This window comes from Eleutherodactylus coqui, chromosome 4 (genome assembly GCF_035609145.1).
Source record: "Eleutherodactylus coqui strain aEleCoq1 chromosome 4, aEleCoq1.hap1, whole genome shotgun sequence".
NCBI classification, from domain to species: domain Eukaryota; kingdom Metazoa; phylum Chordata; class Amphibia; order Anura; family Eleutherodactylidae; genus Eleutherodactylus; species Eleutherodactylus coqui.
Genome location: NC_089840.1, coordinates 34,343,031 through 34,367,308, shown reverse-complemented (window position 1 = coordinate 34,367,308; position 24,278 = coordinate 34,343,031). Strand labels below are relative to the sequence as shown.

The window sequence follows — 24,278 nt, the reverse complement described above, 5'->3', positions numbered from 1 at the left end:
TTAGGTGATCAATCATAAAATTTCAGAATACCCCTTTAAGTTTTATAGTTTAACTAACTAAAATCTGTTCAATTATTAGAACCTCTTAGTAACCGGAGAGAATGCTGCGCCTGAGAACATAAAATAATTTGTTCTTCACTGAGATCATGGATAATGGAGGGTGTGGATGGCAGCGCACAACAGAAATAAAGAAGAGCGCTGCCCCCTGCTGTGCAGTGCTGACCCGGCACAAAGAGGGAGAAGCAACATTGTATTCGGGACCCCTCTCGGATCTTTCATGAGTTCTGGGTTATATTTGACCTACTAGGATGTTTGGATCATCAATCGCTGGATTAGTGGAATCTTCCGGCAGTGTGAGGACTTCAGTAAACTGCCCAGACCACTAGACTGAACACAGCGCAGCCCCTACTGGGGAAACCATGTATAACATCACAGTGTGATTTAGGCTAGGTGCACACTTGCCATAATGTGAGTTGTGCCAGAGAAACTTGGGTGCAACTCATATTGGCTGGCACATGGATACCCATCCGTGTGCCATCCGAGGTACACAGACGCTGCACAGTAACATGCACTGCCATGTTCTATTTGTCTCCCATGAAAAGGGTACGAATAGGACATGCAATGGGTCTTCTCACATGGTTTTAAGTGAATAAGTACATCTTTGGCTCTGTTTACATCTTTTTTAAGGACTTGTTTCTTGTGGGATGATTTGTATTTTTTAATGGTACCATATAAAGTATGAAAAAAACTAAAAAAAAAGTTAAGTGGGGAGAAATGAAAAAAATTGCAATTATGCCTTTTTTAATATTTAAAGTTTTCACGGTGCAGTAAAAGGGACATGTGAACTTTGTTCTATACGTCAGTTCCATTACGCTAATACCAAATGAATATCGTTTCTTAATGTTTTTTTTTTCTATTTTTAAAAAAGTCGATAATTTTTTTTTTTTAAATCAAACTTGCTTTCCGTCAACAAATTCAGAGACCTGCAACTTTTTTAATTTTGTCGCCGATTGGGCTGTGTGAGGGCTTGTTTTTTGTGGAGTGAGATTAATGCTTTTTGATCACTTTTTATTCAGATTTCTTGGGGGCTGGGGTTCAAAAGAATCACAATTCTGGCATTTTGTCCCCCTTTTTTTTCACCGTGCAGGATAAATATTGTGATATTTTAATAGTTCAATGTTTTACATGTACAGCGATACCAAATATATGTTGATTTTTGGGCTTTTTTGTTTGTTTGCTTGTTTTTGTTTTGTTATATTTCTTTATTCTTATAACTTAAAAACTTTTATTAAATCTTTTTTTACACTTTTATTTAGTCCCTAGAGGGGACTTGAACTTGCGATCATTTGATCGCTTGTACTATATACTGCAGTATATAGAAGTCTTTGATGTTGCCTTATGCGTGGCAGCCTTCAACAGGCTCTGGGCTGTCATGCTAGTCAATCTGAACCCCCCTTCCCCAATAAACTCAGGTGCAGCTTCCTTGAAAGGCTACAGAAAACTACCCCTTTAATAAAGAAGCTGAGGACCATTGTCGCTGAGCCCTTGCCAGCAGCATGGATGTGGATGGTGGTGTCCAAGCTCCTCTTCATGCCCAGGGGGTACCAAGTCTCGCCTGGGTCCTGGATCCACTCTTTGGCTTGGCAGTAATAGTCATCTGTGCTCTGCAGTGCGTTTAGAGTCAGTTGGTATCAGGTGGCTGATGTTTTCTCTAGCTGTGGCTTACTAGCCTGGTACCGCACTAGGAAGGCTGCTGCCAATGGAATCTTTGGAGAAGTTGGCGATGGGCCGAATGTCCTCAATACTGCTCTGGTGCCAGATGATGGAGATGTGGGTGTGATGTTTAGTAACAGAAAACACCTCACAGGTCAGCGTTATAAATCTATCTTCATATGTCACTTCTTCAGGTGACAGTAATGATACCTGCGGCGGGTCTGAGATCACTGAGAGTGAGAAAGCTCAGCAGCTATAATAGGAGTGGTATTTCTAATTGGTGTGGTTTATTTAAAACTGTGGGGCTAATATAAATCACCTATATTATCAAAGAACAGATTAGACCCATAAAGGAATTTCAGACCCCAGACACCATACAGCGGGTCTGGAAAGTTTTCCGACACTTTCACTTTTTTATATTTTGTTATGTTTGTGGCCTTGTGCAAATTAAAAAAAAAAAAGAAGCTCAAGTTTTTCACCATCATTCTGCATTCAATACTCCATAATGACAAAGTGAAAACTGTTAGTTTTTTTAGAAAAATGAATAAAGATTTCTAACATTTGCATTGACGTAAGTCTTCACACCCTTTGGTATGAAACTTGAAATTTTAGCTCTGGGCTCCTCACATTTCTCCTGATCATCTTTAAGGTGTTTCTACACCCTGATTGGAAGTCACCTGCAGTAAATTCACTTGTAAAGTCACACAGCTCACAATGCATATCAGAGCCAAAACCAAGGATGAAAGTTCTACAGTACCTGTAGAGCTCAGAGACAGGATTGCTTGGGGGCACCGATCTGGTGAAGGCTACAAACATTTTTTTGCTGCAAATAAAGTTCCCAAGAACATGGTTGCCTTCGTAATACCAAAATGGAAGATATGTGGAACAACCAGGACTCTATTTAGTGTGTTGGGTCGGACAGCTCTAGGAAATCAGGGCATTGGCAAGAGAGGTGACCAAGAATCCAATGATCACTCTGGCTGAGCTCTAAATATGCTGTGTGCAGATGGGAGAAACTTCCAGAAGGTCAACCATCACTGCAGCACTTCACCAATCTGGGCTTTATGGTGGAGGGGCCAGAAAGAAGCCTCTTCTCAGTAAAAGACACATGAAAGCCACCTGGAGTTTGCCAAGAAGCACCTAAAAGAGACTTGGACTGTAAGAAAACTGATTCTCTGGTCTGATGAAACCAAGTTTGAACTTTTTGGCCTTAATCCTAAGTGTTATGTCTGGAGGAAACCAGGTGCCACTGATCACCTACCCAATACCATCCCTATGGTGGTGGCGGCATCATGACCTGGGCCTAGATAAAGAAGAAACGAGAAAGTGAACAATTTTAGTCAGATGTTACCTGTGAACACTGGAGGTAACTGTACTGTAATCACTACCACCTCTGTAGAGCTGGTAACTGACTACTACATGATGACTGCATTATATGTGGAGTTCTTTTTTAGTGGGGGGTGCAAGTGCCTGAGTGGACCCTATTCTGCATTTTGTTATGGGGCCCCATGAGTTCTATGTACACACCTGACTATAGTGAGCCATAAGTAGTCTCTGCACCAGCCATGCATTTTTATCAAGGTGTTAGTGGTTAATGTCCCAATACAGGGGGTGTCTGTGGATAGAGGATAACTTATCATCTTGGAACAGCCCCTTTTAAACAGATTTGTGATAGCGGTTATTCAAATTGATGGGAGGGGTTATACAAAGTAATGGGAGGGGTTATACAAGTTAATAGGAGGGGTTATATGAAGTAATGAGAGGAGGTCTTTGAAGCAGTGGGAGAGGTTATATAAAGTAATAAGCGTTATATGGGTTAATGAGAGGAGTGATATGTAATAGGAGGAGTTATACAGATAGGAGTTCTAGGATGGTATACAGGTAGTAATAGCAGGAGTTATAAGAAATTATGGGCAGAGTTTTTGTGGAGCTAAAGAGGAAGCTGTAGGAATAGTAGGAGGAGTTATATGGAGCTGTGTGTGTGGTTCTATGGTAATAAAGGGTGTAATAAGATATGTATCTTCGGATTACACAAATAAGGGTATAACCATATTATTGGGGTACATATACAGTTATCTGTCAGTCTGATGCTGGCGCTTTGACTCCCATAATAGCGGTATTGTGTGTTTGGTGTGTAGCACACATAGTCTACCGCATCCTCTGAGTCTTGTAGAGTTTTTCTTACCTTCTGCAGGTACACTTTCCCCCTGATGCTCAGCCGCTCTTTGTGTATTGCATAGGAGAAGTCGGGATCAACAGAGATGACAATCTGTAACCGCTGTGAGGGAGAATGTGCTGGGAACAAGTAGCATTTGATTCCTTGCAGCGGGTACCCACTGGCTTTACACCAGTGGGAAACTGCTGAGCCAACCATCCAGATCAAGGGGCCTTGAGGGATGTGGACCTGAGAGAGAGCGCCACCTGGTGGCAGTGAGGCAGAGAGCGGGGGTTATAGGGGTAGATAAGTGATGACAAACCAGGTGGTTCCCGCTCTGATAATGATACCGGAGAACCCCAGGGGTGGAAAATTCTACATGCTTCCCAAACTACACAAAGCTGGCAACCCAGGGAGGCCAATTATCCCAGGTGTGGGAAGCCAATTATCTCAGGTGTGGGAAGCCTCACTGAAAGAATCTCATGATTGGTAAAAGTTGTTTTAAAACCACTGGTGAGAAACACAACCAGCTATTCTCAGGACACCACGGACCTACTGAACAAACTGTCAACAATAGGTCTCCTCCCCTATGGCGCCATCCTGGCCACCATGGATGGTGGAATCCTTATATTCCAACATCCCACACAAAGATGGACTGACCGCCTGCCAGGTACGCCTTGAGACCAATGGGGTTACCTCTGAATCTGTGTTACAACTTACAAGATTCATGCTCACACACAACTACTTCTTCTGTGGCAAAGAGATATTCCTGCAACTCACCGGGACCGCCACGGGCGGTAAAATGGCACCGCAATATGGCAACCTTTTCATGGCAAAACTGGAGAGTGACTTTCTGGCCTCCTGCTCCAGCAAACCATTGGCCTACCTCCGCTACATTGACAACATCATAATCATCTGGACCAACTCCGAACAAGAACTAATAAAATTTCATGAGAGATTCAATGCATTCCACCCCACCATAACCTGACATTAAGCTACTCGTATATAGAAATCAACTTTTCAGACACCAACATAAAAGCTTTAAACAACTCAATACAGACATCCCTATGCCGGAAACCGATTGATCGCCCACATATCTTAGATGGGACAGTTTCCATCCTAAACACATCAAAAAGTCCATCATCTACAGCCAGGCCATCAGATACAACCGGATCTGCTCCAACCCAACAGACAGAGAGGAACATTTTCAAACCAGGCCTACCATCCCACCCCAATTGATCAAATCACCAGAGCCACCTGGATCCCTAGAAATACACAGAGAAGGAAGGAAATGATTGTGTGCCTCTAGTAGTGACCTACAATATGCAGCTCGAGGTACTAAGCAAAACCGCAAAGAAACTCCACCATACCCTGCACAAGGATGACCGTCTGAAAACCATATTCCCAGACCCTCCGCTTCTGTGTTACAGGCAACTTCCAAATTTGAGGACCTTTATAATCAGGAGAGCATTGCCCTCGGACACACAAAAAGGAACTTATCCCTGCAATGTAAGGAGCTGTAAGACCTGCTCACATATACTGACTGCGGACAGGATACAAATCCCCAACACACAGCAGGACTATAAGATCCCCGGGACATTCACATGTTCCATGTCTGATGTTGTGTACCTGATCCTGTGCAGTAAATGTTCTGTTAGGGGGCTTTATGTTGGAGAAACAGGACAAAAACTAAGAGCGAGGATGAGGTCTCATTGCTACACAACTAAAGAAAAAAAAAAAAGCTGAGCATTTTTCTAGCCATGGACACAACATGGAACATATAAAGGTTATAATATTAACAGGGAACTTCAAATCTCAACGTCATAGAAGAATTTGGGAGTCCAAGTTTCTAACCATCTTTGACCCTTTCAACACAGGAATCAAAATTGCAAGCGGTTTTATGCGTCATTGGAGCAGTATATGAGAAATCTATAGCAGAGATAACACGCTGGCCTGGTGACCCCCTAACACCAATCCAGAGACCATAAAACTTTCACATCCTTATCACTGGACAAGTTAAGTATTTAAGGCCCTTTTACACGGGACGATTATCGTTAGGAGTTGTTCAAAACCTCCTGTGTAAATGCATGCAGAGACTGAACGGCTGCTGCTTAGTGAATGGAGAGCGGCGGGGGGAGAGCGGGGAGAGAACTTTCCTCCAGCCGCCCTGCCTCCATCGCTGAGCGATGCCAGCGATACTCGCTCCTATGTAACAGCACAGCCGCGAGCTTCACTGGGACGTGCTGTCTTGTGTAAATGTGCCTTTACTCCTCTGCTCATCCTGTTCATGATTTGCACCATGTCTGTGCCTTATTATATGTATGTATGTGTATAATTTATTCGGATCTCTTCCATTAAGCCTAAGGAAGTAGGTTGGAAAGCTGCTATATCATCAGGTATTTTTGTTAGCCATTAAAAGTTATCATATCTACAGGATTAAGAGGAACCAAGTTATTGAGAACAATCACAGATAATGCCAGAAGAACATACAGAGAGAGAGAGCGCCATCTACTGATGGAAAATGTCATAGCATAACATGCTGTAAAATTCCTATAATCTGGCATTAATGGGACCCGACAGATTATCAAACGTTCTGGATTATAAAACCACCTTGGGAAAGTTTTTATAATGATCCCAGAAAGGTCCAGAAAACAGATTAGTGTTATCCCAGAATCCTCTGCTGAGGAATCTCGTTATTGCTTCTCTCTGTCTGTTTTGTGCTTCTAGTGAAATTATATGCAGGAAACAAGTGCTGGATGACCAGACATTTTGGATCGGGCACCAAATTGTCAAGCAGTTCTTATGATGTGAGGCTGGATTAATAGACACCCTGAACGATATGTTGCCAGATTATCAGACATCCTAGATTGTCAAACTCCAGATTCCCAGGCATTCTGGATTATGTGATTCTGAATTATATCAGACTCCAGATTACTAGAAATTTCTTATTATGTGATGCTGGTTTACTAGACATTCTGGATTATATGATGCCAAAGTACCAGATATTTAACTTCAGTTTGCTAGACATTCTAGATTATGTGATTCTGGATTATTAGACATTTCGAGCTATCAGGGTCTAGATTACCAGACATTCTGTATCGGGTGAGGCTGGATTACTAGACATTCTAGATTATGTGATTCTGGATTATTAGACATTTCGGGCTATCAGGGTCCAGATTACCAGACATTCTGTATCGGGTGAGGCTGGATTACTAGACATTCTAGATTATGTGATTCTGGATTATTAGACATTTTGGACTATCGGGGTCCAGATTACCAGACATTCTGTATCGGGTGAGGCTGGATTACTAGACATTCTAGATTATGTGATTCTGGATTATTAGACATTTTGGGCTATCAGGGTCCAGATTACCAGACATTCTGTATCGGATGAGGCTGGATTACTAGACATTCTAGATTATCTAACCTCAAATAACCAGACTTTCTGGATTATGTAATGTTGGATTACAAGACATTCTGCATTACTTGATGTCAGATTATCAGACATTCTATATTTCTGGCATCCAGATTATCAGACATTTTGGATCATCAGACTCCAGATTACCAAACAATTTCACAAACATTGAGTAAAATGAAACCAAGAAGAGTAATCTATGTAGTCCCAGGAGCGGGAGACGTGAGAGCGGTCGGGGAGGGGGGGCTGCGGTGTTGTCAGAGTTTCCAGCCACGAGGTGTTATCGTGATTAGTATTTATAGGGCTGGTATAGGAATGGTGACGGCTATATCAGTAACACAGCGGTGAGGCGCTACGTGTGTCATGCAGAAGAGGCGGAGCTGTAAGTGTGTGGATGTCACAGTCGTCACATGCCGCACAATCAGAATGCAAGGATATCCCCCCCCTCCGAGGACACTGTATTGTCACAATGTAACGACAGCCCAGCACTGAGCAGAAACCTTCTGTTAAACAGCTTCATTACTGCATACTGAAAAGTTCTGCAACTTTCTAATGGACTTTGTGTTCTCAATTCCTCAAGATCTCTGCTTGTTGTCAGTGACTGGAAGTGTTCATGTAATGTACAAGCCTCCCTGAGCCAAATAAAACCGCAGCACAAATCTCTGCCGGTTGTAGGCTGATATCTCTGACACCTTGTAACAAACTCTCCGCTGGGACCGGTTTACAACCTCTGGATGTAAACCATAAGGCTGCGGTCATACAGGCGGAAATCTCGCAGTATGACTGCAGTGGGTCCGCACCAAAATACCGCGAGATTTCCACGTCAGAAATGCAGCTTCAAAAACCTGCGCTGTTCGCCGCGGGTTTTGAAGCGGCTTCGCAGCCTGTATTCCACTGCGGCCGTCTCTCCCCATAGAGAGGCTGCCGCGGAAATGGCCATACAACTGACATGCCGCAGCTTTGAATTCCGCGCAGCTTGGCCGCAACGGGTTCTCCGCAGCGTGTAGACGAGATTTTTGCAAATCTCATCCACTTGGCTGGTTAGGCTCGGGTTTAAGATTGCTGGTGGAATATTTGTGCAGACGGCCCGCATGGAAATTCCGCCCCGTGTGAACCCAGTCTAATGTTTCCATTCTCTGACTGAAAGCAGAGATCTTGAAAACAGTGAGAAGAGGAGCAAAACATTTCATTCCGCAGTGATGAGGTCAACTGTATAGAGGATCTCTCTCACATGAGCTTTTGTTATTACATGCGTGGATTTTGAACACGTAATAAGCGGTAACAAACATTACATTTCTTTCAATGGTGCCTCCCGCAAACAACACACGAAATGCGTGCAAAAAAAGACCGCGACATACATGCCAAGATAGCGTATGGGAATTTGTCAGCACGGGGCAGTATGCGGTATATTGTGTGCTGCTGCGTGCTCCCCGCGCGGGAGATACGTGTAAGTGTTGGTAAAACACTTGTGTGAGAGAGCCCTAAGGGGGCGTTCACTATGGCGCTAAAACCGCGCGAGTTTTGGGTATTGCGAGACGCATAAAACTTGCACGAAAATAGAAACCATTCTTTTCAATGGTTGTGAGAGAAAAATCGTCCTTGTGAATACAGAGGGGCTGCAAGATGGAAGAATCGCAGCGTGTTTTACTTATATGGGGGTAACGTGTATGATAGTAGAATTGTGGGTGCACGGTATATATGGGGTCAGCTGTGTAGAATAATAGCACAGTAGCTGTGGGGCGCAATGTATATATGGTGGGGCGGGGGGGATAATAGTTAAATTGTGGGATGCAGTGTAGATATGAGGGTCACCTGTGTATAACAGTAGCTTGGATACGGTACTTATTACATGGATACGGTACCATAAATAAGTTAATGTTTGCCTCGGTAAGAATTAGACTAGGGCTACACTGAGACTTTTGACCACTACAGGGGTTGTGTGACCATCGACTGCTGTGCAATTCGACAGTTACCTTTGACCCACAGGTTGCAAAAAAAAAAAATCCAACCTTGTTGTTTTTTTTGTGGCCTGTGGGTCGTGACAACGCGTGCATTGCACTGTGAACCCATTCATTTCAGAAACGCTATCTTTTCTCCTTAGGGAGAGCACCTAAACGGTGCTGGGTAAGTCACAAATAAGGGAGATAGAATAATACCTCCACCTATTGGAAGGCAGCAATCCTTCAAGCCAAAGTTAGACTCCTTATACAAGCCTTGTAACAATGACTGGGAATTAAAAGTCAGACTCCATGTACAGACAGCTGTTTCAGGGTATTTGCCCTTCATCGGTGTGCAGTAAGAGTCTGGCTTTGCTAGTGAGAGGTCTGGGACGAGGATCAGATACACTATCTTTTAGGTGCTCTCCCTAAGGAGAAAAGATAGCTTTTCTGACCCCCGTCCCAGGCCTCTCACTAGCAACAGGTAGTTGGAAGGTGTCCCAACTATTGGATATGTCCTAGAGAGACCATCTAATTGCTTGCTGGGTTACTAGTCCAGCAAGATCATAAATAGAGATGAGCGAACGTACTCGTCCGAGCTTGATATTCGTGCGAATATTACGGTGTTCGGGATACTCGTTACTCGTAACGAGTACCACGCGGTGTTCCGGTTACTTTCAGTTTCCTCTCTGAGACGTTAGCGCGCTTTTCTGGCCAATTGAAAGACAGGGAAGGCATTACAACTTCCCCCTGTGACGTTCAAGCCCTATACCACCCCCCTGCTGTGAGTGGCTGGCGAGATCAGGTGTCACCCGAGTATAAAAGTCGGCCCCTCCCGCGGCTCGGCTCAGATGCCGTGTGAGTTAGTGAGGGAAAGTGCTGTTCTATTGGAGTTGCTGTAGGGCCACATCTACCTGTGTGCAGGCTGCTGTTAGCAGTGGAATTTTTTTTTCCTCAAAATCGGCAGTGTAGAGCATTGCACCCGGTATTAGGGACAGAAGTGGTGCTTAGGCAGGGAGAGTGTTAGGAGTGAGTGTAGCCTTCAAGAACCTCAACGGTCCTTTCTAGGGCCACATTTAACCGTGTGCAGTACTGTGCTGGCTGCTGTTAGCAGTGTTGCATATTTTTTTTTTTCAAAAAATCGTCTGTGCAGAGCATTGCACCCTCCATTGATACTACAGGGACAGAATTGTGTAGGCAGGGCCACAACACAGTTATTGTTCATTGAATATCCGCAGTGGGGCCCTCCCTTTGCAAATTTGCGAAAAAATTATATTTGGCCTGCCTGTGTCAGTCCTAAGGTCTCCGTGTACGTGTGTGCTGCGTGGAGAACGTACAAAAATCAAACGCAACCAGCTACGGTTTACTGCAGGCTTGCGCCATTGTCTTTCCTGACTGGCAAATACCTGCTCTGCCAGAGTTAATAACTCTGCTACACTAAAGTTGTGTGACACTTTTTCAGGGCCACACCACAGTTATTAAACGTATTGTTCATTGAATATCTGCAGTGGGGCCCTCCCTTTGCAAAAAAGCGAATTAATTATATTTGGCCTGCCTGTGTCAGTCCTAAGGGCTCTGGGTACGTGTGTGCTGCGTGGAGAACGTAAAAAAATCAGACGCAACCAGCTACGGTTGAGTGCAGCCTTGCGCCAATTTCTTTCCTGCCTGGGAAATCAAATCACTGGTAATACAGCATGCTGAGGGGTAGGGGTAGGCCTAGAGGATGTGGACGCGGCCGAGGACGCGGAGGGCCAAGTGAGGGTGTGGGCACAGGCCGAGCCAGTGCGGTGGCCAGGGGTAGAGGCAGGGCCAGACCGAATAATCCACCAACTGTTTCCCAAAGCGCCCCCTCGCGCCATGCCACCCTGCACAGGTCAAGGTGCTCTACGGTGTGGCAGTTTTTCACAGAGACGCCTGACGACCGACGAACAGTGGTGTGCAACCTTTGTCGCGCCAAGATCAGCTGGGGAGGCACCACCAACAGCATGCACAGGCATATGATGGCCAAGCACCCCACAAGGTGGGACGACGCCCGTTCACCGCCTCCGGTTTGCACCACTGCCTCTCCCCCTGTGCCCCAACCTGCCACTGAGATCCAACCCCCCTCTGAGGACACAGGCACTACCGTCTCCTGGCCTGCACCCACACCATCACCTCCGCTGTCCTCGGCCCCATCCAGCAATGGCTCTCAGCGCAGCGTCCAGACGTCGCTAGTGCCACAGTTTGAGCGCAAGCGCAAGTACGACGCCACACACCCGTACGCTCAAGCGTTAAACGTGCACATTGCAAAATTGATCAGCCTACAGATGCTGCCGTATAGGCTTGTGGAAACGGAGGCTTTCAAAAGCATGATGGCGGCGGCTGCCCCGCGCTACTCGGTTCCCAGTCGCCACTACTTTTCCCGATGTGCCGTCCCAGGCCTGCACGACCACGTCTCCCGCAACATTGTACGCGCCCTCACCAACGCGGTTACTGCCAAGGTCCACTTAACAACGGACACGTGGACAAGCACAGGCGGGCAGGGCCACTATATCTCCCTGACGGCACATTGGGTGAATTTAGTGGAGGCTGGGACCGAGTCAGAGCCTGGGACCGCTCACGTCCTACCCACCCCCAGAATTGCGGGCCCCAGCTCGGTGGTGGTATCTGCGGCGGTGTATGCTTCCTCCACTAAAGCACCTTCCTCCTCCTCCTCCTCCAACGCAACCTCTGTCTCGCAATCAAGATGTGTAAGCAGCACGTCGCCAGCAGTCGGTGTCGCGCGGCGTGGCAGCACAGCGGTGGGCAAGCGTCAGCAGGCCGTGCTGAAACTACTCAGTTTAGGAGAGAAGAGGCACACGGCCCACGAACTGCTGCAGGGTCTGACAGAGCAGACCAACCACTGGCTTGCGCCACTGAGCCTCCAACCGGGCATGGTCGTGTGTGACAATGGCCGTAACCTGGTGGCGGCTCTGCAGCTCGGCAGCCTCACGCACGTGCCATGCCTGGCCCATGTCTTTAATTTGGTGGTTCAGCGCTTTCTGAAAAGCTACCCCCACTTGTCATACCTGCTCGGAAAGGTGCGCCAGCTCTGCGCACATTTCCGCAAATCCCACACGCACGCTGCCACCCTGCGGACACTGCAACATAGGTTTAATCTGCCAGTGCACCGACTGCTGTGCGACGTGCCCACACAGTGGAACTCTACGCTCCACATGTTGGACAGACTCTATGAGCAGCGTAGAGCTATAGTGGAATACCAACTCCAACTTGCGCGGCGCAGTGGGAGTCAGCCTCCTCAATTATTTACAGAAGAGTGGCCCTGGTTGGCAGCCATCTGCCAGGTCCTTGGAAAATTTGAGGAGTCTACCCAGATGGTGAGCAGGGATGCTGCAATCATTAGCGTCAGCATTCCTCTGCTATGCCTCTTGAGAAGTTCCCTGCAAAGCATAAAGGCAGACGCTTTGCGCTCGGAAACAGAGCCGGGGGAAGACAGTATGTCGCTGGATAGTCAGAGCACCCGCCTGTCTATATCTCAGCGCGTTGAGGAGGAGGAGGAGGAGCATGAGGAGGATGAGGAGGAGGGGGAAGAGACAGCTTGGCCCACTGGTGAGGGTACACATGCTGCTGGGCTGTCATTCTTTCAGCGTGTATGGCCTGAGGAGGAGGAAGAGGAGGAGGAGGAGGATCCTGAAAGTGATCTTCCTAGTGAAGACAGCCATGTGTTGCGTACAGGTACCCTGGCACACATGGCTGACTTCATGTTAGGATGCCTTTCTCGTGACCCTCGCGTTACACGCATTCTGGCCACTACGGATTACTGGGTGTACACACTGCTCGATCCACGGTATAAGGAGTGCCTTTGCACTCTCATTCCCGAAGAGGAAAGGGGTTCGAGAATGATGCTATACCACAGGGCGCTGGTGGACAAACTGATGGTAAACTTCCCATCCGACAGCGCTAGTGGCAGAAGGCGCAGTTCCGAGGGCCAGGTAGCAGGGGAGGCGCGGAGATCAGGCAGCATGTACAGCGCAGGCAGGGGAACATTATCCAAGGCCTTTGCCAGCTTTATGGCTCCCCAGCAAGACTGTGTCACCGCTCCCCAGTCAAGGCTGAGTCGGCGGGAGCACTGTAAAAGGATGGTGAGGGAGTACGTAGCCGATCGCACGACCGTCCTCCGTGACGCCTCTGCCCCCTACAACTACTGGGTGTCGAAGCTGGACACGTGGCCTGAACTCGCGCTGTATGCCCTGGAGGTGCTTGCTTGTCCTGCGGCTAGCGTCTTGTCAGAGAGTGTGTTTAGTGTGGCTGGGGGAATCATCACGGATAAGCGTACCCGCCTGTCAACCGACAGTGCCGACAGGCTTACACTCATCAAGATGAACAAAGCCTGGATTTCCCCAGACTTCTCTTCTCCACCAGCGGACAGCAGCGATACCTAAGCAATACGTAGGCTGCACCCGCGGATGGAAGCTACGTTCTCTCTCACCATCCAAAACGGGGACCTTTTAGCTTCATCAATCTGTGTCTAATATTCCTCCTCCTCCTCCTGCTCCTCCTCCTGAAACCTCACGTAATCACGCTGAACGGGCAATTTTTCTTAGGGCCACAAGGCTCACTCATATAATTTTTCTAAACAATTTTTATACGTTTCAATGCTCTTAAAAGCGTTGAAACTTTAACTTGAACCAATTTTTCGTTAAACTGGGCTGCCTCCAGGCCTAGTTACCACTTAAGCCACATTAACCAAAGCGATTAATGGGTTTCACCTGCCCTCTTGGTTGGCCATGGCCAATTTTTTGGATGTACATTAGTACTTTTGATACAGCAATTTTTGTGGGCCCTCGCCTACAGTGTAATCAAATGAATTTTTAGCCCACCTGCATTACAGCTGACGTTACATCCGCTGTGATGGGCACTGCAATGGGATATTTTTATGTACCACCGGTGGGTTCCAGGGAGCCACCCATGCTGTAGGTGCACACGGAGTTTAACCTACATGTGTCCACTTGTAAAGAACCCCAGTCTGACTGGGGCATGCAGTGTGGGCCGAAGCCCACCTGCATTAAGCACGACATTACTACCTCAGCTGTGTTGGGCAATGCAATGGGATATTTCTATGTACAGCCGTTGGCTTCCTGGCACCCACCCATGCTGTGGGTCCACAGGGAATTATAAATGCATCTGTTTCCACTTGTAAAGACCCCAGTCTGACTGGGGCATGCAGTGTGGGCCGAAGCCCACCTGCATTAAACATGACATTACTACCTCAGCTGTGATGGGCACTGCAATGGGATATTTTTATGTACCACCGGTGGGTTCCAGGGAGCCACCCATGCTGTAGGTGCACACGGAGTTTAACCTACATCTGTACACTTCTAAAGAACCCCAGTCTGACTGGGGCATGCAGTGTGGGCCGAAGCCCACCTGCATTAAGCACGACATTACTACCTCAGCTGTGTTGGGCAATGCAATGGGATATTTTTATGTACCGCCGGTGGGTTCCAGGCAGCCACCCATGCTGTCGGTCCACAGGGACTTCACAATAGGGAGTTGTACCTGCCTGTGTCTATGAATTAAAAAGCCTGGTCTGACTGGGGCATGCAGACACCTTGACAGAATGAATAGTGTGTGGCACATAGGTTCCCCATTGCTATGCCCACGTGTGCAGCTCCTGATGGCGGTGGCACAGGATTCTATTTCTCATTGCTTCTGTACAGCATTGTGGGCTATCGCCCCGCCCCTTTTAAAGAGGGTCGCTGCCTAGCCGTGCCAACCCTCTGCAGTGTGTGCCTGCGGTTCCTCCTCATGGCAGACGCACTTCTAAATAGACATGAGTGTGGCGTCGCATGAGTGCAGCTGAAGGCTGCGCAGGGACACTTTGGTGTGCGCTGTGGGGGCGGTTGGGCAGCATGTAAGCCAGGAGAAGTGGCAGCGGAGTGTCATGCAGGCAGTGATTGTGCTTTGTTGGAGGTAGTGTGGTGCTTAGCTAAGGTATGCATTGCTAATGAGGGCTTTTCAGAAGTAAAAGTTTTTGGGAGGGGGGGGGCCCACTCTTGCCGCTATTGTGGCTTAATAGTGGGACCTGTGAACTTGAGATGCAGCCCAACATGTAGCCCCTCGCCTGCCCTGTCCATTGCTGTGTCGTTCCCATCACTTTCTTGAATTGCCCAGATTTTCACACATGAAAACCTTAGCGAGCATCGGCGAAATACAAAAATGCTCGGGTCGCCCATTGACTTCAATGGGGTTCGTTACTCGAAACGAACCCTCGAGCATCGCGATAATTTCGTCCCGAGTAACGAGCACCCGAGCATTTTGGTGCTCGCTCATCTCTAATCATAAACTATCCGGGGAGAAGACCCAGAAGGGCTTTTGGAATTCTTGGCCAGCAGATACTAGTTTTAAATTTGGGCTTCAGCATTACACTGGATTGGGGCTCACCATTATACTGGCCTTAGCTTAGGAACTCACTGTTACACTGGTTTTGGATTTGTGAGTCACAGTAGACTGGTCTTAGGTTATTTGCTCACCACTACATTGGTTTTAGAGTCGGGGCTCACCATTACACTGGCTTTGGGCTCACTAATATATTGGAGTTGACTTGAGATGCTTTCCTTCATTGCTTTTGGATGGGCTCACCATTAGCGCCCCCTCCCACTATAGTATTTTGGGCTGTGTGTGGCCCGTGATAATCTATGGGCAGCACATGACCCCATTATAGCCTATGAGGATATGTACATTGACTGTTTTTGACACGGACGGATAGTCTGTAATATAAAAACTCATGGCATGTCGTAATCCTGTATATTTCACGGACGAAAAAAGAGGACAAGCCAACGCATGACAATGTTCTGCCTCTGTCTAAATTGAGCAGTGCATTGACTTGTGTGTTGTCTGCTGCAAGTTACGTCCGACCCTCTTGGGTGCAACCTGAACACATAATAATAATAAACTTTATTTGTATAGCGCCAACATATTCCTCAGCGTTCACATAGACAGGGGGATACAGAAAGACAAAAGTACAAACATTACAGAACCGCGGTTACATAGTAATCAATTGATGGAGACAGTAGGGGTGCGGGTCCTGCTCCAACGAGCTTACATACAACGAATAGTGGGGTGATACAGAAGGTAAAGGGGCTGGAGATGTGCACGGTATGGCGAGGTGGAGAGTGAGGGGTGATATACACATAGACAATGGTCAGACATTTAGCCGTGTGACGGCAGAAGCAGTATGACTGCAGGAGCGGTTTATGATGGCTAGCAGGGATTGCAGTCAGTAGGTCCGGCAGTATGTTATCAGGCGGAGTACAGAGGGGTTTGTTTAGGGAATGCGGTATGCCTCCCTGAAGAGGTGCGTTTTTAGAGCACGCCTGAAGTTCTGCGAGTCCTGGATTGCTCGGGTAGCCTTTGGTAGTGCGTTCCAGAGGACCGGTGCTGCTGTGGAGAAGTCTTGGAGGCGGGAATGAGAAGTTCGAATTAAAGGGGCGCTCAGTCTGGTTTCGTTAGCAGAGTGCAGAGCCCGGGCTGGTTGATGGATTGAGATGAGGGAGGCGATACATTGCTAGTCTGCACCCAGGATTACACTGTTTTGGATTTGCGGTTCGCTATTACACTGCCTTTAGATTCAGGGGGTCACCATTACAGTGGTTTTGGATTCAGGGGGTCACCATTACACTGGTTTTGGATTCAGGGGGTCACCATTACAGTGGTTTTGGATTCAGGGGGTCACCATTACACTGGTTTTGGATTCCTTCTGCAATCCCGCGGTCAGCTCTCCTTACTGTTGGTCTCAGTTTGTGTTAACAGGAGAGAATTGTGAGACGTCGGTCAACTATAGTATCTGTTGATATTTTACGATCGCTGTTTAGCGCAGATACTGGTCTGGAGGATGAGACCCCCGAATCCTCCCTGCTGACACTAACAAGGTACTAAATTCTGTATTGAAGCATTGCGGTCGTGAACCTTCTAATAGGATCTCATGAAATATTAGCCTCTTGTGTGGTATTGGGGCCCCATTAGGCACCTGGACCCCTGGGTGACTCCTGCAGCCCCTGCTGAGAGTCAGTGGCAGAGAACTTAGGAAAAGTAATATCACAGCTCTTTAATAACATCAGTCCCTTATAACGCACAGTATAATATACAGTAAGTATGTATAGATCATCCCCCATATTAACCATTAGGGCTCATGCCCATGGGCGTATGGGTAAAACCCTGCAGATCTCTCCGCAGCATTTTACCCATTTTTCAAACCTACGAGCTGCTGGCAGATACCCAGCAGATACCACATATGGCTGCATATCGCACGCATATGTTTTAAATTCCCCGCTCTGTTTCAGAGCAGGGACGCGTATGAAAACGTTGACCATACCCAATGTATTGCATATGGACAGAATATTAGAGGCAGCCTATACAAATGTATAGGGCTCACGCTGCGTAGTACGCAGAGAAATAGAACGTACGGAGATCTATTTCTCGTGTGTATCTACACGCACATGTAATGGATCCATGAAAGCCCATTGACTTTCACTGACTCCATTCACCGTGTAACACATGCTTAATACATGGTGAAAACACAGTCGTGGACATGAGCCCTAACTTGCAGCACAGACACGTTACTTAGGCATATGAGTCCATCGCCTGTAGCTGAGACGTGCGAATCAGGGATGAGAACAGAAGCTGGGATGCAGTTATGCAGTTCACCACTAGATGTCCTGCAAGACAAGGAGGTTAAATAAGGTAAGTAAGGTTAACTATTGGGGAGCATTTACCCCATAAACCAGCACACTTGAGCTCGCTGAATCGTTGCCGGCATTACTTTTTACGCTTCCCTTCAGCTGTTATCTTGGTGTCCTACAGATGCTTAAAGGACCGCAACGAGGGAGATCTGGCATTCAGGAGTCTGGGAAAGCTGGGTGACCGCCCCTGTGAAAGCTGTAATGCTGGCCATATTGGATATCACCCAACTTTCCTAGAAACCGGTACAACAAAGACACAGATGTACAGAATAATCGATGTTCTTGATCTTTGCAGGATCGGGCAGCACTATGTATTCGGGTCGCCCTACCAGTCCCCTGCTGCCCCACTGACCCCAGGACAGGCGGCGGTCCCTCTTGTGTGAGCAGTACTGATTTACTGCTAGTTCTTGTAGTTTCTCCTCTGTGGCTTGGACTTGGTACGAGGCTGTGGTTTCGGGGCTTGTTCACTGGGATGGTTTCCAGGTAAGGCGGGTGTGGGGTGTCGAGGGCTCACTTGCACATACATTTTCGCATTCTCTCCTGGGTCCTGTGGGGGCTGCCGTTGACTCCTGTTTGGCTTCTTCCCTTTCTTGCCCTCTGGAGCCATCTCTTGTGCTTCCTGTCTGTGAGGGATTGTTGCTTTCTCAACGCAGGCGAGTACCGTGAAGTCGCCCTGGCTGCTGCCGCTTAGGTATCCGGGGTCGGTCTGGTCCGGAGGTTGCGGTAGTTGGCGCTGCAGAGTGTTGGACTGAAGTCTGCTTATCTCCACATCTTCCTCTGGGAGGAATAAAAAAAACACGGTCACAGGGAGGAGAATTATCCGGTGTCATCTCTTTATTCTGGACGTATAATAGCATGACCACAAGAGGGCGCATATCGTCAGTCAACATTCTTACTTTATGACTGCTGCGAAAACATAGATTTACATGCTGATAGGGGAGAACAATACTATATTGTTAGAGGAAAAGAAGACTCCTTAATCCAAAATGAGGGCTGCAACGATGGCATAACAGGAAAGGGTGGACAGGTGTGGGTGTGATGGGGGAAGGGGGGGGCACGCTCATTCTCACCGTTTCTGCTGTGGCTTCTCCAAGGCTTGTACTTCACAGTGTAAAAGACCAGCGCAATGAAAATAATAAGCGCCACGGCTCCGCCTGCAACACTTGCAATGAGGTAGATGTCCCACACTGGAGAGAGAACAAGAGAGGGAGGGATGAGACAGTGCTGAAGGGGTCTCCATTCATGTCACTCCAGGCAGAGTTGTGTAGATCTGTATGTAGTTGGCCCCCTATAGTGGTGGCTGTATAGATCTGTATGTAGTTGGCCCCCTCTGGTGGAGGATGTATAGATCTGTATGTAGTTGGCCCCCTCTGGCGGAGGCTGTATAGATCTGTATGTAGTTCGCTCCCTATAGTGGTGGCTGTATAGATCTGTATGTAGTTGGCCCCCTCTGGTGGAGGATGTATAGATCTGTATGTAGTTGGCTCCCTCTAGTGGTGGTTGCATAGATCTGTATGTAGTTGGCCCCCTCTGGCGGTGGCTGTACCGATCTGTATGTAGTTAGTTCCCTCTAGTGGTGGCTGTATAGATCTGTATGTAGTTGGCTCCCTCTGGGGTTGGCTGCATAGATCTCTATGTAGTTGGCTCCCTCTAGTAATGGCTGTATAGATCTATATGTTGTTGGTTCTCCCTGGGGATGGCTGTATAGATCTGTATGTAGTTGGCTTCCTCTGGTGGTGGCTGTATAGAACTGTATGTAGGTGGCTCAGTCTGGTGGCTGCATAGATCCGTATGTAGTTGGCTCCCTCTGGCGGTGGCTGCATAGATCTGTATGCAGTTGGCTCCCTCTGGCGGTGGCTGCATAGATCTGTATGCAGTTGGCTCGCTCTGGGGGTGGCTGTATAGATCTGTATATAGTTGGCTCCGTCTGGGGGTGGCTGTATAGATCTGTATGTAGTAGGCTCCTTATGGGGGTGGTTGTATAGATCTGTCTGTAGTTGGCTCCCTCTAGTGGTGGCTATGAAGATCTGCATGTAGTTGGCTCCCTCTGGGGGTGGTTGTATAGATCTGTATGTAGTTGGCTTCCTCTGGTGGTTGCTGTATAGATTAGTATGTAGTTGGCTCCCTCTGGTGGCTGCGTAGATCTGTTTGTAGTTGGCTCCCTCTAGTAGTGGCTGTATAGATCTGTATGTAGTTTGCTCCCTCTGTGGCTGCATAGATCTGTATGTAGTTGGCTTCCTCTAGTGATGGCTGTACAGATCTGTATGTAGTTGGCTCCCTCTGGGGGTGGTTGTATAGATCTGTATGTAGTTGGCTCCCACTGGGGGTGGTTGTATAGATCTGTATGTAGTTGTCTGCCTCTTGCAGGGGCTGTATAGATTTGTATGTAGTTGGCTCCCTCTGGGAATGACTGTATAGATCTGTATGTAGTTGGCTCCCTCTGGGAATGACTGTATAGATCTGTAAGTAGTTGGCTACCTCTAGTGGTTGCTCTATAGATCTGTATTTAGTTGGCTCCCACTATTGGTTGCTCTATAGATCTGTATGTAGTTGGCTCCCTCTAGTGCTGGCTGTATAGATCTGTATATACTTGGCTCCATCTGGGGTGGCTGCATAGATCTGTATATACTTGGCTCCATCTGGGGTGGCTGCATAGATCTGTATGTAGTTGTCTCTGTCTAGTGGTGGCTGTATAGATCTGTATGTAGTTGTCTCCCTCTGGTGGCTGCATAGATCTGTATGTAGTTGGCTCCCTCTGGTGGCTGCATAGATCTGTATGTAGTTGTCTCCCTATAGTGGTGGCTGTCTAGATCTGTATGCAGTTGTCTCCCTCTAGTGATAGCTGTACAGATCTGTATGTACTTGGCTCCCTTTAGTGGTTGCTCTATATATCTGTATGTAGTTTGCTCCCTCTAGTGGTGGCTGTATAGATCTGTATGTAGTTGACTCCCTCTAGTGGTGGCTGTATAGATCTGTATGTAGTTGACTCCCTCTAGTGATAGCTGTATAGATCTGTATGTTGTTGGCTCCCTTTAGTGGTTGCTCTATAGATCTGTATGTAGTTGGCTCCCTCTGGAGATGACTCTATAGATCTGTATGTAGTTGGCTCCCTCTAGTGGTTGCTCTATATATCTGTATGTAGTTGGCTCCCTCTAGTGGTGGCTGTATAGATCTGTATGTAGTTGGCTCACTTTGTGGATGGCTGTATAGATCTGTATGTAGTTGGCTCCCTCTAGGAATGACTGTATAGATCTGTATGTAGTTGGCTCATTTTAATGTTTGCTCTATAGATCTGTATGTAGTTGGCTTCCTCTAGTGGTGGCTGTATAGATCTATACGTAGTTTGCTCCCTCTGGGGGTGAATGTTTAGATCTGTATGTAGTTGGCTCCCTCCGGGGGTGGATGTTTAGATCTGTATGTAGTTGGCTCTCTCTAGGGATGACTGTATAGATCCGTATGTAGTTGGCTCCCTCTAGTGGTTGCCCTTTAGATCTGTATGTAGTTGGCTCCCTCTAGTGGTTGCTCTATAGATCTGTATGCAGTTGACTCCCTCTGGGGGTGGCTGTATAGTTCTGTATGTAGTTTGCTCCCTCTGGTGGTGACTGTATAGATTTATATGTAGTTGGCACCCTCTAGTGGTGGCTGTATAGATCTTTAGAGTTATGCAAAAAAAAGCCATGTCTCCACAGGGTATCTGGAAATCTGACCCTTGGGGCTTATTCACAGGAACAATATTTTGGCTCAGGTTTTGTGTGATGCAAGCCGCACAAAGCTCGCGTGATTATAATATCCATTCTTTTTTTTAGGGATTTATTCACATTAGCAATCTTGTCCTCATAGCGATGCTATGAAGAAGAAAAAAAAACACAGCAGGTTCTATTTTTGGGCATCTTGTGGGAGGAATCGCCGTTGTTTCATATGAGGGCCTTGGAAAAAAAATTGCTGTGCGATGTGTATGCGAGTGCGATGCTATATTATTCCCATTGAAGTCTATGAGAAACTTCTGATCCTTTCATGCGCGTGAAGATCGCAATTTCATAGAAGCGGTGCGATTTTTAATTAAAAACGAATTGCTGTGAAAGTCACACATTGGCGAGCGCGATATCGCCCATGTGAATGTGGCCTTATATAGATATGATAATAATCGGCACAGAATTGATGAAGCTGGGGCCCTTAGTGAGGGTCGGGTCTGTCCTGGGTTCTGCTACGGGGCCTTTAATTGCTGTGAATATTTCCATCTGAGGATTTCTAGAAATCATCTATTTATTTTGTACCATTCCCAAATACCATTATGTCCAATACTCCAGTCACATCCAGAGCTGCAGTTACAATTTCCCTGCTTACATCATAACTCAACTCTAGTCACATCCAGAGCTGTAGGCACAATTTTGCTTCTATGCGATCTCTTACATTCCAGTAATATGCAAAATGGCAGTCACAATTCTTCTGCTTTTCTAAAGCTGCTGCAGTGTTTCTCCAGTGGAGGCGCTACTGTGCATGATCCTGAGCAGAATGTTATAGATGTGTCTATGAGCAAAGTTCCATTATTTAGAGCAGTAAATGTAGCTCTATATGTGGCTGGAGTATAAGACATAATGTAATAAACTTCAGTCACATCCAGAACGGCAGTCACAATTCTTAAGACATGATATAATACAAGAGTTGTGACTGCAGCTCTGGATGTGACTGGGGTATAAATCATGATATAATGGAAGAATTGTGACGGCAGCTCTGGATGTGACTGGGGTATAGAACATGACATAGTGGCAGAATTGTGACTGCAGCTATGGATGCGACTGAAGTATGACATGATGTAATAGAAGAATTGTGACTGCAGCTTTGAATGTGACTGGAGTATGATATGATGTAGTAATAGAATTACATGTGGCTCTGGGTGTGACTGCTGTACAAGACATGGTATAGCGGAAGAATTGCGACTACAGCCCTGATATGACTAAACTATATCTAAGACATGATATAACAGAAGAATTGCGACTACAGCTCTGCATAAGACATGATGTACAATAAAAGCAGAACTGTGACTGCAGCTCTGGGTGTGATTGGGAGCGTAAGACATGATGTAGTAATGGGGTAAATCCGGGTCTGGATGTGACTGGAGTATAAGACGTGATGTAACTGCAGAATTACCGACCATGTCATGACATTCCTACCTCCACAAACCACAGTCCGGGTTGCGGTGCTCTGGCTGAGTCGGTTCTTGATGACGCAGCTGACATCCACTTTGTGCTCATTTATTGTAATTGTTGCAGATTTTTCACTTGTGGTCTCTGATTTGCTGCTACAGGAAAGAGTTAGATTTGAAATGCTCCTCGCATTGGTTGAGCAGCGTATTTTAATGCCCTTACGGGTGCAGTTATGATGGATGACCGGCTGCTCCAACACATCTAAAACATAGAAGAACACAACTTCATATAGTAAGTAGCTGCCACCATCACTGGGACCATCCCAACCACCTTATAAACCCCACTGTATAGTGATCACACCAACCACTTTATACACTCCACTGTATAGTGATCACCCCAACCACCTTATACACTCCACTGTATAGTTATCAAACCAACCACTTTATACACTCCACTGTATAGTTATCACACCAACCACCTTATACACTCCACTGTATAGTGATCACCTCAACCGCTTTATACACTGCACTGTATAGTGATCACCTCAACCACTTCATACACTCCACTGTATAGTGATCACCCCAACCTTGTTATAAACCCTACTGTACAGTGATCACCCCAGCCCCTTTATACACTCCACTGTATAGTGATCACCCCACCTTATACACTCCACTACATAGTGGAGTGTATAAGGTGGGGTGATCACTATACAGTGGAGTGTATAAGGTGGGGTGATCACTATACAGTGATCACCCTAACCGCTTTATACATTCGACTGTACAGTGATCACCCCAGCCGCTTTATACACTCCACTATATAGTGATCACCCCAACCGCTTTATACACTCCACTGTACAGTGATCACCCCAACCGCTTTATATACTCCACTGTATAGTGATCACCCCAATTGCTTTATACACTCCACTGTATCGTGATCACCCCATCTTATACACTCCACTGTAAAGTGATCACCCCAATCACTTTATACACTCCACTGTACAGTGATCACCCCAACCGCTTTATACACTCCACTGTACAGTGATCACCCCAACCGCTTTATACACTCCACTGTAAAGTGATCACCCCACCTTACACTCCACTCTATAGTGATCACCCCATCCGCTTTATACACTCCACTGTATAGTGATCACCGCAACCGTTTTATACACTCCACTGTACAGTGATCACCTCAACC

At 46.9% G+C, this 24,278-nt stretch overlaps 1 protein-coding gene and 1 pseudogene across 1 annotated transcript in view; both read right to left on the bottom strand.

The window, feature by feature from the left end:
• Positions 1-1,439: 1,439 nt before the first annotated feature.
• On the bottom strand, positions 1,440-7,280 carry LOC136626456 (immunoglobulin superfamily member 3-like; annotated as a pseudogene).
• Positions 7,281-17,291: 10,011 nt separating this feature from the next.
• CD2 (CD2 molecule) overlaps positions 17,292-24,278 on the bottom strand; it is a 37,848-nt gene continuing 30,861 nt past the window's right edge. The window contains exons 3-5 of the mRNA XM_066598540.1: positions 23,112-23,345; positions 19,011-19,127; positions 17,292-18,717 (exon numbers count right to left, since the gene is read on the bottom strand). Of these exons, the coding sequence (XP_066454637.1) occupies positions 18,341-18,717; positions 19,011-19,127; positions 23,112-23,345 (728 nt within the window). The 3' untranslated portion in view covers positions 17,292-18,340. The remainder of the gene's footprint in view (positions 18,718-19,010; positions 19,128-23,111; positions 23,346-24,278) is intronic.